Source organism: Hemitrygon akajei, chromosome 19 (assembly GCF_048418815.1).
Source record: "Hemitrygon akajei chromosome 19, sHemAka1.3, whole genome shotgun sequence".
Classification (NCBI taxonomy): Eukaryota; Metazoa; Chordata; class Chondrichthyes; order Myliobatiformes; family Dasyatidae; genus Hemitrygon; species Hemitrygon akajei.
In genome coordinates this window covers 73,810,835-73,828,036 of record NC_133142.1, presented here as the reverse complement: position 1 = coordinate 73,828,036, position 17,202 = coordinate 73,810,835, and the positions used below count along the sequence as shown (strand labels likewise).

The 17,202-nt window shown below is 42.5% G+C and overlaps 1 protein-coding gene across 2 annotated transcripts in view; it reads left to right on the top strand.

Moving 5' to 3' along the window:
• Nucleotides 1-15,744, top strand: part of LOC140742070 (deoxyribonuclease-1-like) — a 162,094-nt gene extending 146,350 nt beyond the window's left edge. For both annotated transcript variants that reach the window (XM_073072866.1, XM_073072867.1), the window contains exons 8-9: nucleotides 11,903-11,999; nucleotides 14,503-15,744. In XM_073072866.1, the coding sequence (XP_072928967.1) occupies nucleotides 11,903-11,999; nucleotides 14,503-14,565 (160 nt within the window). In that variant the 3' untranslated portion in view covers nucleotides 14,566-15,744. The remainder of the gene's footprint in view (nucleotides 1-11,902; nucleotides 12,000-14,502) is intronic.
• The last annotated feature ends 1,458 nt before the right edge of the window (nucleotides 15,745-17,202 follow it).

Here is a 17,202-nt window from a genome sequence, read left to right as displayed (position 1 = left end):
TAAAAAGTGGGATAACATTAGCCATTCTCCAATCCTCAGGAACTGATCCTGAATCTAAGGAACATTGGAAAATGATTACCAATGCATCCGCAATTTCCAGGGCCACCTCCTTTAGTACCCTAGGATGCAGACCATCTGGACCTGGGGATTTGTCAGCCTTCAGTCCCATCAGTCTTCTCATCACCGTTTCCTTCCGAATGTCAATCTGTTTCATTTCCTCGGTTACCCTATGTCCTTGGCCCATCCATACATCTGGGAGATTGCTTGTGTCTTCCTTAGTGAAGACAGATCTAAAGTACTTATTAAATTCTTCTGCTATTTCTCTGTTTCCCATAACAATTTCACCCAATTCATTCTTCAAGGGCCCAACATTGTACTTAACTATCTTCTTTCTCTTCACATACCTAAAAAAGCTTTTGCTATCTTCCTTTATATTCCTGGCTAGCTTGCGTTCGTACCTCATTTTTTCTCCCCGTATTGTCTTTTTAGTTAAGTTCTGTTGTTCCTTAAAAACTTCCCAATCATCTGTCCTCCCACTCACCTTAGCTCTGTCATATTCCCTTTTTTTTTAAATGCTATGCAATCTCTGACTTCCTCTGTCAACCACTGTGGCCCCTTTCCCCCCTTTGAATCCTTCCTTCTCTGGGGGATGAACTGATTTTGCAACTTGTGCATTATTCCCAAGAATACCTGCCATTGCTGTTCCACTGTCTTTTCTGCTAGGATATCCATCTAGTTAACTTTGCCCAGCTCCTCTCTCATGGCTCCATAGTTTCCTTTGTTCAACTGCAACTCTGACACCTCCGATCTGCCCTTATCCTTCTCAAATTGCAGATAAAAGCTTATCATATTATGATCACTACCTCCTAATGGCTTCTTTACTGCAAGATCGCTTATCAAATCCTGTTCATTACATAACGCTAAATCCAGAATAGTCTTGTCCCTGGTCGGCTCTCGTACAAGCTGTTCCAAGAATGCATCCCGTAGGCACTCTACAAACTCCCTATCCTGGGGTCCAGCACCAACCTGCTTCTCCCAGTTCACCTGCATGTTGAAATCCCCCATAACTACTGTGACATTACCTTTGCCACATGCCAATGTTAACTCCCTATTCAACTTGCACCCAATATCCATGTTACTGTTTGGTAGCCTGTAGACAACACCCATTTGGGTCCTTTTGCCCTTACTGTTCCTCAGTTCTATCCACACAGACTCTACTTCTCCTGATCCTATGTCCCCCCTTGCAAAGGACTGAATCTCATTCCTCACCAACAGGGCCACCCCACCCCCTCTGCCCACATTTCTGTCCCTACGATAGCACGTATACCCTTGTACATTCATTTCCCAGGTCTGATCTCCCTGCAGCCATGTCTCCGTTATCCCAACAACATCATAAGTTACCTATTCGCACCTGAGCATCAAGCTCATCTGCCTTATTTCTGATACTTCGTGCATTCAGATATATAATTTTTAGCCCATTTTTCCTCTCTCTGTTTGAATCGCTGCCTATTGTGCTTAACCCAGATCCCCGAACTCCCATCGGGCTATACGCTCCTAGAATTTTGTTGTCCTTCCTAAATTTACTTATTCTTTCTGCACATTTAACTCCATGTTCCGTCAGACCATCCCTCTGTACATGTGTCCTCCTTATCACTTGTTCCGCCTCACCTTTCTCTACTACACACTTAATATTCCGGAACCGTGTAGTCCCCGCCTGTCCTTTATTCTTCCTCTCGCTATCCTCTCTCACATTCTGGATCCCCGCCCCCTGCAAATTTAGTTTAAACACCCCCAAGAAGCACTAGCAAACTTCCCTGCAAGAATGTTAGTACTGCTCCAGTTCAAGTGTAAACTGTCCCTTCGGAACAGATCCCACCTTCCCTGGAACAAAGCCCAATTATCTACAAACCTGAAGCCCTCCCTCCTGCACCATCCTCTCAGCCACGTATTAATCTGTATAATCTTTCTGTTACTTGCCTCACTCGCACGTGGCACAGGTAGCAATCCTGAGATTGTTACCCTGGAGGTCCTGCTCTTCAGCTTCACACCTAACTCCCTGAACTCCCTACGCAGGACCCCCTCACTCATCCTATCCACGTCGTTGGTCCCTACATGGACCACAACATCTGGATTCTTGCCCTCCCTCTCAAGAATAACCTGCACCTGATCTGAGATGTCTCGGACCCCGGCACCAGGGAAGCAACATACCATCCGAGACTCCTGATCTTCCCCACAAAATCTCCTATCCGCCCCCCTGACTATAGAATCCCCTATCACTACCGCTCACTTCTCTTCCCTCCTCCCCTTCGTAGTCGAGGGTCCAACCTCAGTGCCAGAGACAGGACCACTACAACTTGTACCTGGTAGGTCATCCCCACCAACAGTATCCAAAACGGTATACTTATTTTTGATGGGAACGGCCACAGGGGTGCTCTGCTCTCTCTGTCTGCTCCCCCTGCCTCTCTTGACTGTCACCCATTTGCCTACCTCCTGTCTTTTCGGTGTGACTACCTCCCGATAACTCTTATCTATCTCTGCCTCTGCCTCCCGAATGATCCGTAGTTCATCCAGCTCCTGCTCCAATTCCCTAACTCGGTCTGATAGGAGCTGCAGCTGGATGCACCTATTGCAGGTGTGGTCATCAGGGACAACTGTGTTGACCCTGACCTCCCACATACTGCATACGGAGCACATCACTGCTCTAACCGTCTCCCCCATTACCTGATCCCAGATTAGTCAGAATAAATGAAAAAAGAACCTACTGACCTTACCTTTTTACCTCAGCAAGCACCTACTCAGGCTCACTGATTTCCCCTCACTGAAGTCCCCTTGCGCCAAAGCCCAGCACTCTGCTCCCACGCACTCCGCTGCCCGCTCCTGAAAGTGGGTCGCTTGTTAAGCCCGCTGAGCCAAAGCCTAGCACTCTGCTCCCACGCACTCCGCTGCCCGCTCCTGAAAGTGGGTCGCTTGTTAAGCCCGCGCTCGCCACTGACGTCACCCGCGCTTGCGCAGCTTTACCTTCCTCCTCAGGTACTCCTTATCTGAGGTATACACTTATAGAAAAGAGTGGGAAGAAAAAACAAGCAAAAGGAAAGAACTACATACAAGTAGGGAGTGATCTTTTTTTTTACAACAGATTCATTGATTTGTGAGAATAAAATCAGGCCTATGAGGCATTATGTAGTTAAACCATTTTCCCAGTATGAATCAAATTGTTCCAGCTTATGGTTAACAGATGCTGTTATCTTCTCCATTTTGTAAATGTCCATTGTAATTTCCATCCATGTATTTAAAGTTGGGCTCTCCTGTGATAATCATTTCCTAGTAAGAGTCTTTTTTTACCAGCCACCAACAGTATATTCATTAAATATTTATCTCTTTTCAATATACCTCTTTTGAGGTATATATCCAAAATATATGGTCTTACTCTCCAAGGGTATTTCACATTTAAAGGTGTCTTGTAGGGGATTGTGTATCCCCCTCCAATAGTTTTTGATAACAGGGCAGTCCCAAAAAATATGATAATGATTTGCATTTTGATTTCCACAATTTCTCCAGCAAACAGGGAGGTTACTATCATAATGGGATTTCTGAGAGGGTGTAATAAAATATCTTATCAAGTTTTTCCATCCAAACTCCCTCCATTTCTGTGAACTGGAACACTTGCAGGCTCACTTTTAGCATTTAAGAAAAGTTATTCATAGTTTCATCCATTTTTACCTCTGTAATCTTCTTCAGCCCTACACCTTTCCCAGGTATCTTCTTAACTCTAGACGCTTGTTTACGGCAAAATGTAATTGTTCCACCACTGCTGAGGTCCTAAACTCTGGAATTTATTCCCAAAAATCACCCACTTCCCTACTATTTTTTTCCTTCGGATGATCTAACTGAACATTTTTTTTCAATTGTTTTCTGTGCAATTTTGGTCTTCTTCCAATTACAGGAAGAACATGGCTGCTTTGGAAAGAGGTTTATCAGATGATAGCTGAATTAGAGTCACATTGAAGTAAAAGTTAGACAGGCTTGTGTTGTTTCCAGCCAAAGCTTTGAAGGCTGATAGGAGATCTTACAGAAGTTTATAAGACTATGAAAGACATAGATAGCATTAATAGGGAGAATCTTTTTGCAGGCTAGAAATGTCAAATTCTCAAGGAAATGCATTTAAGATGAGATGGGGGAAGCTTAAAGGAGATGTGCAGGGCACATTTTTTTTTACAAATAGAAGGTGTAAGTGCCTGGGGTCATGGTGGAAGCATATACAATAGACATGTCTGAGAGGTTGTCAGATAGACACAGAAATAGCGGGCGGTAGAAGGATATGGATCATGTACAGGCAGAAGGAATTGAGTAAAGTTGGCATTGTGTTTGGTGCAGACATGGTGCGCTGGATAGCCTCTTCCTGTCCTGTTCTTTCTTGAGGTCAGGTGTGGGTCATTTTGGTAATCACTGGCACATCCTTGCTACTTTAAAGGAACAAATATTATTGTTGTAGTTAACTGGACGTTGGAGGCTTGACGCCTGAGAGTCCGGGACCAAGCACCGGAGGCCCAGAAGAGGCCTGCCTCTGTGTGAGGGTGAGGGTGGGGAAGTGGGCTGCTTGGCTGCTGTTTCCTTGTTTCGTTCTGTTATTGTTGCTGGTGCTTGTGCTGCTCTGCTGAAAATTGTGGGCGTGCTATGTTAGTGCTGGGATGTGTGGTTTGTTGTCTTATTGTAAATGATGGATTTCACTGTATCATGTGACAAATACTGTAAATCTGAATCTGAGTTGTACCCTCTTCCACCATCTTTTCCTTCAATGTGTTCTCTTCCCTCATTTACAAAGGAATCCCGCCAGTCTCCCCACATACTAATTTGCTGGACAAGGGGTCCCACCCCACCCCACTAATTTGCGGCCAACCACCCAGAATAGGCATGAGCCAATTCTATCTGACAAACTAGCTGAAAGTGAGGACAATTATGAGTGAGGTCCACGTTGCCCTAAGTGTATTGCCTCAGTCTGTTGCTAAGTTGATTAGTACACCTAACATCTCATTAAAAGAAGATCGAAGAGTTACCGGCAGCAACAAGTTAATGTATTATTCATAAAGCCTTTTCTCCATGGCTTGCTTTAAAAAGGAATACTCCTAGGCTAGAATGCTGTAATATTATCTTCAATAAGACCGTGTTCCCAAAGGCACCCTTAATAAAACTTACTGCCAGCATGTGATATTTTTCAAGCAACCCATTGCTGGCCATCTGTTAAGTAATATTAATCCATAATTAATGTGGTTTATTGAATCCTAATATTTTACTTACAACATGAGAAGATGCAGTTCCATTGTGCCTAAAAGGGCTATCCATTTTCTAAAAGAGCACCCATTTTCCGGTGTCTTATCCACGGCTTCAACATTTCTATCTCTTATTCAACCACTAACATCATATGAATTATAATCCAATTTTCACCCATTACTGTTTCCATAGCTGACCCTAGGAGAACCCAAAGCTCATTAAATTGCATTAAGATATTTTTACATTCTTCTAAGTAGTTTAAAGATCTTAGTTAAAAGACAGAAGTCCAATAATGGAATTATTTTAAGCTTGTCCTGGGTTGAGGTTGAGTCTCCAGTTTACTGACTCAATGGTGATAATGCAAACTAAAATTTAAAAATCAAGGCTTCGAGGCTGAGGGTGAAGGATGTTCAGTTCACTCCTTCTTGATGCTGTACTCGCCTTAGAGCAGAACTGGCTCCGTGGCCGTGGCCTGGAGCTGTTGGCTCCTGGATTGAACTTGCTCCGTGGCTGTGGCCTGGAGCTGTTGGCTCCTGGATTGAACTGGCTCCGTGGCCGTGGCCTGGAGCTGTTGGCTCCTGGATTGAACTGGCTCCGTGGCCGTGGCCTGGAGCTGTTGGCTCCTGGATTGAACTGGCTCCGTGGCCGTGGACACACTTTTAGGGTCTCTGTGGTTCATGGTCTGTGCGTTATTTGTTTACTTTTTTATTGTTTGCATGATTTGTTCTTCTTTTACACATTGGTTGTTTGACAGTCTTTGCTGTGTGGGATTTATTTTGTGCTTTTTTTGGTTTTGTTTTATTTTGAACATAAGATTGGAAGCCCAATGCACATTGATATGAAGAAGGAAGTGGCAGTTCCAATCCTGCATGGAAGTCCCCTGTCCCTTAACATGATGCATGATTGTTTATTTGTGAGCCAGTTGCAAGAATAGCCCTGCTTAAACTGCTGACATTGCTGGCATTCACTGTCCCTCCCTCACAGTCACTGAGATCACTACAACACACACACAAAACGCTGGTGGAACTCAACAGGTCAGGCAGCATATATGGATGGAAAAGAATAGTCAACATTTAGGGCCGAGTCTTTTCACCGGGACCGGAAAGGAATGGGGAAGAAGCCAGAATACGAAAATGGGGGTTTGGGAAGGAGCACAGGCTGGCAGGTAATAGGTGAAACCAGGTGAGGGGAAGGTGGGTGGGCGTGGGAGGTGAGATAAAGTGAGAAGCTGGGAGCTGATATGTAGAAGAGATAAAGGGCTGAAGAAGGAGGAATCTAATAAGAGAGGAAGATGGACCATTGAGAAAGGAAAGGTGGTTTGGGGGAACCAGAGAGAGATGATGGGTAGGTGAAGAGAAGGGGTAAGAGAGGAGCCAAAATGAGGAAAGAAATAAGAAAGGGCAAGGGCATAGAAATTACTGGAAGTTAGAGAAATCAATGTTCATACCATCAGGCTGGAGGCTACTTAGATGGAATATGAGATGTTGCTCCTTCATACCTTGTTGTGACCACAGACGAAGCTATGGGCCAACATGATGGAACGGGAATGGGAAGTAGAATTAAAATGGTGGCCAGCAGGACCTCCCACCTTCTGTGGATGACGGAGCGAAGGTGTTTGACAAAGCTGCCCCCCAATCTACAGATGTAGTAGTAGTCTTGGCCCAAAACATCATTTGTTTATTTCTTCCCTGACCTGCTGAGTTCTACCAGCATTTTGTGTGTGCTTCTCTGGATTCCCAGCATCTGCAGAATCTTTTGTGTTTATGACTTGTTCAACCACTGTAACCCATGTGGTTAAGGTTCTTCCACAGTACGGCGGGGCAGAATTCTAGCATTTAGATCCAGTGACAGTAAGGGAACAGAGGAATATTTTCCACTGACATGGGAGGGGAATATACAAACGGTGTTGGTAGGCATCTGCTGCCCTTGATCTGCTTGGAGGTACCAGTTGCATGTTTGGAAAGTGTTGGGAGCCACCTTATACTTTTTATAGATAAAATTCAATGTAGCACAATGCAGTCGTTGTGCAGCAAATGAATGTCCATGATATAAAACTATAAAGTGCTGGACATTCTCAGGTCAGGCAGCATCTGGAAAGAGAAACAGTTTGCATTTTAGGTTACACCATCAGTCAGTGCTTAAGGTGTTGATTTACTTGATTGTTATTGGAACCATCAACCAAATGGTAGGTACAGTATTACAATTTTCTTTTACTCCCAACATTTTCCCTCCTTATTCTTGACATGTTTCATTATAACTTTCCTCTGCCAAGCCATCTTATCAGAAACCCTGCATCACAACTTCATCTTTCTGTAATAAGAGATGAATAAACAAGTCTTAATGAAGGGTCTCAGCCTGAAATATTGACTGTTTATTCCCATCCTTTGATGGTGTGACTTGCTGAGCTCCTCCGCATTTTGTGTGAGTTATTCTGAATTTCCAGCATCTGTAGAATCTCTCGGTTTATATCTCTTATGGTTTTGTTTTGGTTACGTGATTTATAGGGCTGATTTGAGTTATATACAGAAAGAGTTTGAAATCTATCAACATAACTATCTGATTACTTATTTCCCATATGCTTATTTCTTTGTCAGACCGTGACTGGTATGATCTGGGGCATAGGCTGCCAGAGTCCTCATCCCTGTGGTTTCCACCAGCTCGCACAGTATGTATTCTAGGCGGAGATCCTTCCTCCCCCTGGGATGAGCTCTCTGAGCTTCTTCTGGCATTCTTGTAGTGCTGGGTTTTTACGGGATAGGGTTACTATCCCCACACCCAACCCTCCTCCTTTCACAGCTGGGCAGGATTCATATGCTTATTTTGTCACCCCAAAATGCATCTATACTATTCACCTCAGCTATGCCCTGTGTAAGTGCATTCCACATTCTTGCTTCTCTTTGCATGAGGAAGTTTTTCTGAATTTCTTATTTAGATTTCTTGCTGAGCATCATACATTAATTCTGCACAAGTAAAAATGTTCTTTCTGCATCCACTCAGTCCAAGCACTTTGTGACCTCTAGTAGCTAACCCCTCACTTTCTTTTCTAAAGACAAAAATAAGTCAATTTGTTCATCTTTTCCCAATATGTATACCCTCCGTATTTATTTTTCATCCTCACCATCTCCTCTATATCCTTCAAATCCTCTAAGGTGGTGTCTCAGAGAAGACTGAGTTCCTTTTGGCTCAGTGGTTCCCTGGAGACTGATAAGGCCAAGGAGAACACACACAATCTACCACAGGTGGGCCAAGGGGGGTGGGTGGGCAATTTGAGAGCTACTGTCCCCTCAGTCATTTATGCTGTGCTTCTGTGTAACCCCGAGTTGTTTTCTCACTGCTCATTCTCCACAAAGATGTTGTAGATCAGGGTATCCTAGGAATCAGTGAGACTGTTACCTATTTTTCAGTCATTGAATATTTTCCTCTGTCCATCTGTTAATCTCTTTCTGTGGCAGGGCTTGGGATCCAGGCTCTTTTGCACTGTGCTGCACTCATTGATTCAGGTGCTAGGAATGTTAGGGCTCTTTTTATAAGTGGCAAGTATGGATGATGTAACCAAGGTTTAGACTCATAGAGTAACATACAGCACAGAAACAACCCTTCTGCCCATCTAGTCCATCCTGAGCTAGAGTGTCTGGACCCTTCTCCCTGTACATCTTTTCTGGATACCACTATAAGAGCTACACTCATTCTCCTGCACACCAATGAATGAAGTTCTAATCTAAAACACAAACGAGAAAATCTGCAGATGCTGGAAATCTGAGCAACACACACAAAATGCTGGAGGAACTCAGCAGGCCAGGCAACATCTAAGGAAAGAAAGTACTGTCGATATTTTGTGTGTGTTACTTGAATTGCTAACCTATTTAACACTCCTCTCAGATTCTCAAGGTCCAGCAACATCCTGGTGAATTTTATCTACACTCTTTCAATTTTATTGATATCTTCCCTGTAGGTACATGACCAGAACTACGTACAATAGTCCAAATTCAGCCTCACCAACATCCCATACAATTTCAACATCACAGCCCAACTCCTGTACTCAGTGCCCTGACTTACGGCCAACGTGCCAAAACCTCTCTTTATGGCCCTATCTACCTAAGATGCAGTTACATAACTTTCCTTATTTTAATAGAAACCCACTCAATGTATACCCTTGTGTGTGGCCCGGCTTTTACAATGGGATTTCCAACCTGTACAGCAACCATCGAGTGCACCAATGAGTGCATTTGTATTTCCAAATTCCTGTCCCTCTACTCTACATCACTACCTAGATGATAAATAACCTTTCTATTCTTCTTACCTCATAGTTATGCATTGAAATCATTTGCAATTATTCTGCAAACTGATTAATGATCTACAATTATTTTTCTCCTCCTCAGTAATGAACATCCCAACCAATTTGACATCATGTCCGTTGTGACTCGGATTCCAGATTCTGAATGCAAGCTGTAATACTTATTTCATTTATTTTTTATTTATTAGCACCATGGCAGAGAGAGGACCTTCCAGCCTTTAAGCCACTTCAACATCACAACCCTACCAAATCAAGGGACAATTTACAATGACCTGGTACATCTTTGGACTGGAGCAACCAAGGAAAACACACACATTCCATGGGGAGGACATAGAGACCCCTTACAGAACAGCACTGGAACTGTACTCTAAACTCCAGAACTAACTGCTATGCTACCATGGCACCTAAAACCTCATCACTATGGGACACCACTATCCTTGTTCTACCATCTCTGCTTTCTGTTCTGGTCACCTAACCACATATCCCCTAGAACATTACAGCTTACTTCAGTCTATGATGTTAGGTCAACCTTTAACCTGCTCTAAATCAATGTAACCCTTCCCTCTTACATAACCCTCCATTTTTCTATCAACCATGTGCCTATCTAAGAGTTTCTTAAATGCCTTTAACGTATCTACCTCTACCACCATGGCTAGCAGGGTGTTCCACTCTCTTGAGTAAAAAACTTATCTCTGTCATCCTCCAATCATTTAAAAATGTCTCTTTGTATTAGCCATTCCTAGTGACTAGTGGTGTGCCTCAGGGATCTGTACTGGGTCCAATGTTGTTTGTCATATACAGTAATGATCTGGATGATGGGGTGGTAAATTGGATTAGTAAGTATGCAGATGATACTAAGATAGGTGGTGTTGTGGATAATGAAGTAGGTTTTCAAAGCTTGCAGGGAGATTTAGGCCAGTTAGAAGAGTGGGCTGAGCGATGGCAGATGGAGTTTAATGCTGATAAATCCAAATAGGACATACATGGTAAATGGTAGGCCATTGAAGAATGCAGTAGAGCAGAGTGATCTAGGTATAATGGTGCATAGTTCCTTGAAGGTGGAATCTCATGTGGATAGGGTGGTGAAGAAAGCTTTTGGTATGCTGGCCTTTATAAATCAGAGCATTGAGTATAGGAGTTGGGATGTAATGTTAAAATTGTACAAGGCATTGGTGAGGCCAAATTTGGAGTATTGTGTACAGTTCTGGTCACTGACTTATAGGAAAGATGTCAACAAGATAGACAGAGTACAGAGGAGATTTATTAGAATGTTATCTGGATTTCAGCACTTAAGTTACAGAGAAAGGTTGAACAAGTGAGGTCTTTATTCTTTGGAGCATAGAAGGTTGAGGGGGGATTTGATTTAGGTATTTAAAATTATGAAGGGGATAGATAGAGTTGACGTGGATAGGCTTTTTCCATTGAGAGTAGGGGAGATTCAAACAAGAGGACATGAGTTGAGAGTTAAGGGGCAAAAGTTTAAGGGTAACACGAGGGGGAACTTCTTTACTCAGAGAGTGGTAGCTGTGTGGAACGAGCTTCCAGTAGAAGTGGTAGAGGCAGGTTCAATTTTGTCATTTAAAAAAAATTGGATAGGTACATGGACAGGAAAGGAATGGAGGGTTATGGGCTGAGTGCAGGTAGGTAGGACTAGGTGAGAGTGAGCGTTCGCAACGGACTAGACGGCCTGTTTCTGTGCTGAAATTGTCATATGGTTATTTCTGTCCTGGGAAAAAGTCTCTGGCTATTTACTTGATCTACCCCTCTCATCATCTTGTACTCCTCTATAAGTCACTTCTCGCCTTCCTTCCATCCAAAGAGAAAAGCCTTAGCTTGCTCAACCTATCCTCGTAAACATATACTCAAGTCCAAGCAGCATCCTGCCAAGTATCTTCTCCATCCTTCCTATGATGAGGTGACCAGAATTGAATGCAATGCTCTGTGTAGTCTAACCAGAGCTACAACTGTACATTCCACTGGTGTCATTTTGCACATTCTCTAACATTAATCATTAGACTATTAAAAGCATTTTGAAGACCAAGATAAATTACATTGAACTTTGAACTAGCCACAAGATAAAATCTAACAGCTCCGTGTGTATAGTATGGAATTTATGAACAAATCAGGTTATACAGATATTATATTAGATTTAAATCAACACTGCCTATGATTCAAAGCTTGGATGAGATTGCATACCTTTAATAGTACTTTTCTTTATTTTCCTGTATAAAATGTCTTTGTAGTGCAGTATTTCTCTTGACATTTGGAAAGTCCACAGTGAATTCTCTGTTTACAGTGCTGTAGGCACTCTCTAATTATGTCTGTTGTTGCTGTTGACAGGATTGTTGTTTATGGGAATACATTTTATCAGGGGATAGTTCCAAATTCCGCTAAGCCTTTCAACGTCCAAGCCGAGCTGGGATGGAGCGAAGAGAGGGTAAGGAGAATGGTGACACAAGTTAGTGGAATTGTAAACTCTTCTCTCCGATGGGAGCAATGTAGGCATGGAGCTGGTTGGTGGGCTGTGGAGAAAAGGGGAGGGGTGCTGCAGTGAGTCGTGGAGGGACAGTTGAATCCTATTTTTGGCAAGGGATTGAGGTTGAGAGAGATAATAAATCAGCCATGATGGAGTAGCGGATCAGACTTCATGGGCCTAATTCTACTTGTATGTCCTTTGGTCTCATATTTTGCTATGATATAGACCATTCAGCCCAACACCTATACTAGACTGTGACAATCTCATTCACCAACTTCCTTGAAACCAATTCTCTCACACATGCCCCAATAAGACCATAAGGTATAAAGCAGAAGTAGACCATAAGGTATAAAGCAGAAGTAGGCCATTCGGCCCATTGAGTCTGCTCCGCCATTCAATCATAGGCTGATCCAATTCTTTCAGTCATCCCCACTCCCCTGACTTCTCCTCATACCCTTTGATGCCCTGGCTAATCAAGAACCTATCTATCTCTGCCTTAAATGCACCCAATGACTTGGCCTCCACAGCCACTCGTGGCAACAAATTCCACAGATTTACCACCTTCTGACTAAACATGCTCCTAACTCTCTGCCCACCCACTTGCACCAAGAGCATTTTATGGTCATTAATTAACTTAACAACCAGCACATTTCTGGGATGTGGGAAACTGGATCACTTGGATGAAAGCCATATGGCCAAGGTAGAAGACATAAACACCACACAAACAGCAGCAGAAATGGCATGGGTGAGGATAGTTTGTTTCCTGGTAAAGGAATGCTTGGTAAGTGAGAGACCTTCAAAAGTGAATATTGAGAGTATAGAATTTGAACGTTTCTGTTAGAATAAAATTCTGGGCTAACAGGTATAGAGAGACTTGGTTTTCAGAGTATTGAGGCCCTGGTTAAGACATGCATAGCAAATATATTCAGCAGGGAACAAATGGGATGCTTGAGGAGTATAAGAAGTGCAAGGTTATACTTAAGAGGGAAATCAAGAGGGCTAAAAGAAAGCATGAAGCTACTCTGCCAGACAATGTGAAGGAGAATCCCTAGAGCTCCTACACATTATATTAAGAACAAAATGATAGCATGGAACAAAATTGGTCCACTTGAGATCAGCATGGTCATATTTGACACCAAGATTGGGTATGCAGTGTACAGCGAGGAAGTCTATCATAACTTGTACAGGGATTTAGCCTAGTTAGAAAATGGGCCGAAAGATGGAATTTAATGTGGAAAAGTGTGAGGTGTTGCACTTGGGGAGGAAAAGCCAAAGTAGGACTTGCACAGTGAACGGTAGGCCACTGAGGAGTGTGGTATTAGAGAGGGATCTGGGAATGCAGATCCATCATTCCTTGCAAGTGGCGTCACAGGTAGATAGGTTCATAAAGAGAGCATTTAGTATATTGAGTTTTAGAAATGAGAGTATTAAGTACAACAGTTCAGGTGTTATGTTGTATATGATGATGGTGAAGCCAAATTTGTAGTATTGTGTGCAGCTCTGGTCACATACCTATAGGAAAGATAGCGATAAGTTTGAAAGAGTAAAGAAAAAAATTTAAAGGATTTGAGAACCTGAGCTATAGGGAGAGGTTGAACAGATTATGACTTTATTCCATGGTGTAGGAGAATGAGGGGAGATTTGATAGAGGCATACAAAATTATGCAGGATATAGACAGGGTAAATTCAAGAAGGATTTTTCCACCGAGGCTGGGTGAGAAAAGAACTAGAAGTCATGGATTAAGAGCACAAGGTGAAATATTTAAGGGGAACCTGAGGAAGAACTCCTTCACTCAGAGGGGTGGGGTCAGTATGAAAGAATCTGCTGGTGGCAGTGGTGGGTGCGGGTTCAATTGCAACATTTAAGAGAAACTTGGATAGGTACATGAATGGGAGAGCTATGGAGGGCTATGGCTCTGGTGCAGGTCAATGGAACTAGGCAAAATAACAGTTAGGCATAGACTAGATGGGCCAAAGGTTTGTTTCTGTGCTGTAGAGCTCTGTGTGTCTATGCCTACAATGCAATGGCTCTACCTGCTGTGCCACAGTACTGCTCTAAAAGAAATTTATTACTCTGCAAACTGTCCACTTTCATGCCCATCATTTTACTTAAAATGTAGAGCATTTTGCTATGTCAATTGTTCAAAGGTATTTCCTGTAGACAAGTGTAAGGAGAAAATAATTGTTACTCCTGATCCAAAGTAGGACAAAAAACCTCCTACAAAAGATAAAGAACACAGTAATAATAAAAAAGCACAATAATTACATAAGATAGCTTATGTACATTGATTGAATAGCTATAAAGTGATGTTAGACTGTATATAAGGTGACTGACTGGAAATAATGAAGCAGTGGGGGAGTTAGTGGGTGGAGATGTTGATTTATGGGTAAGTAACTGTCTTGTGGTCTTAACAAAATTGCAAATACTTCTCAGATATTTAAAGCTTCTTTCCTTTACAATTAGGCTTTGAATATCAGTGACCACTACCCTGTTGAAGTGGAGCTCAAATTGATTAACCAGGAGTGAAATGGATATGGATTAAACAGATGAAAACAACAGAACCATACTGCAACTGGCAGACAGTGGCAATTAGCAATAAGGTTGAAATAGTATAGCTGAGCCCGGTCACTTTGAAATATCATGAAAAAAATACATAATGTAAATGAGCTGCTTCATGTGTATTTCCTACTACAGGCTTCCTCTTCCTAAGCATGATGAATAAGGCTGCAAATTTGTAACAGAAGTTGCTCTCCATTGAACTTTAGGACTTCAACAGCTTTGCCTACTCCAAAGCCTTTGCTATTTTCTATTTGACAATTTCCTGGTTGGGTTAGTTTGGCAACATGTCTAGATTGACAGATGGAGTAACTGACACTAGGTCTTCAAAAGGAATCTCAGTTGAGGTGTGCAGCTGGGACTAATTGCTCCCCTCTGATCGCAGATCTCTGAAAGGTTGGGAAGGGCTGCTGCTTTCTGTGGATGGTGTTAACACTAAAATAATGAGACATATCAGCTGGTTGAGTGGTGTCACAAGCTAGCACTCAATGCCAGCAAGACTAAGGAACTTATTGAGGACTTCAGAAAAGGGAAGTCAGGAGAATACACACCAGTTCTCACTGAAGGATGAGCAATGTAAAGGATATGCTCCTTGGTGTCAACATTCCTGAGGATCCGGCTTGAGCCCAACATATTGATGCAATCATGAAGGAAGCATGCCAGTGGCTCTATTTTGTTACGATATTGAGGAAATTTGGCATGTCACCAAAGACTTGCAAATTTTCTAGACGCATTTTGACCAGTTGCATCACAGCCTGGCATGGAGGCTCCATGCACAGATCGCAAGAGGCTGCAGAGGGGTGTAGGCTCAGCCAGCTCCATTTCAGACACAAATTTCCTCAAAGACATCTTCACGAGGTGGTACTTCAAGAAAGATCCTTACCATCTAGACATAGCCTCTTCTCAATACTACTGTCAGGAAAGATTCACAGGAACCTGAAGACCCACACTCGACCATTCAGCATCAACTTCTTCCCCTCCGTCATCACGTTTCTGAACTGACCAAAAACACAATCTCGTTCTTCCTATCTTTTTGCGCTAGGTATTTACTTTGCAATTTACAATAATTTTTTCACTGTACTGCTGCCGCAAAACAACTAATTTTATCTCATATAAAACATTGATAATAAATTCTGATTATGATTCTGATCCATGCATTGACTGGAGTTTTAATGACCATGTTGTAGGAAAGACTTCATTGAACCGGAAAGAATACAAAGACTATTTATGAGAATGTTACCAGAACTCAAGAACCAAGTTATAGTGAGAGATCAAGTAAGTGAGGACTGAATTCACTGGAGCATTGGAGTCTAAACAGTGATCTTTTAAAAGTATATAAAATCATGAAGGGTGAATACACACAGATATTTTGCCAGGAAAAGGGAATCATAAAACCATTTAAAATTTAAGGTGAGAAGGGAAAGATTTGAAAGAGACTGATTTAAAATGAGAGGCAATTCCTTCAAGCAAAGGGTGGTGTGAATTGATCATAAGATATAGGACAGAATTAGGCCATCTGGCCCATCGAGTCTGCTCTGCCATTCAATCATGGCTGATACTTTTTTTTTAAAAATCTCCTCCTCAATCCGTTTCTGGTCTTCTCCCGTAACCTTTGATGCTATGTCCAGTCAAGAATCTCTGCGTTAAATACACCCAACGACCTGGCCTCCACAGCTGCATGTGGTAGCAAATTCCACAACTTCACCAACCTTTGGCTAAAGAAATTTCTCTGCATCTCTGTTTTGAAAGGGCACCCCTCTATTCTGTTGTCCTAGACTCTCCCACCATGGGTAACATCCTTTCCACATCGACTCCGTTTAGGCCTTTCAACATTCGAAAGGTTTCAATGAGATCCCCCCTCATTCTTCTGAATTCTAGCGAGTACAGACCCAGAGCCATCAAACGTTTCTCGTATAACTCTGCCACTCCTGGAATCATCCTTGTGAATCTCCTCTGGACCCTCTCCAATGGCAGCACATTTTTTTCTAAGATGAGGAGCTCAAAACTGTTCACAATATTCAAAATGAGGCCTCACCAGTGCCTTAAAAAGCCTCAGCATCACATCCTTGCTCTTGTATGCTAGCCCTTTTCAAATAAATGCTATTTGCTTTCCTCACCACCAAATCAACCTGCAAGTTAACCTTCAGGGTGTTCTCCCCGTTAAGAAAATAGTCCACACATTTATTTCTACTACCAAAGTGCACGACCATACATTTTCCAACATTGTATTTCATTTTCTACTTTCTTGCCCATTCTCCTGATCTGTCTAATTGACAGAGGAAGTTGTTGAGGCAGGTACAGTAACAAATTTTGAAAGACACTTAGACAAGTACATAGATAAGAAGGGTTTAGAGGGTGATGGGCAAACACCTCAGGTTGGCATCTTGTTCAGCATGGGTGAGTTGAGTCGAAGGGCCTGTTTCAGTACAATATTGCTCAGAAAAACTAACAGTTGCATCTGCTGAATATCTGAAATCCAGCTCAGCGTTCAGCTCCTCCCTCTGTAAGGAGGTTGTATATCCTCACCACGGAATACGTGGATTTCCTCTGGGTGCTCTAGTTTCCACCCATCATTCAAAGATGTACCAGGTAGGTTAATTGGTCATT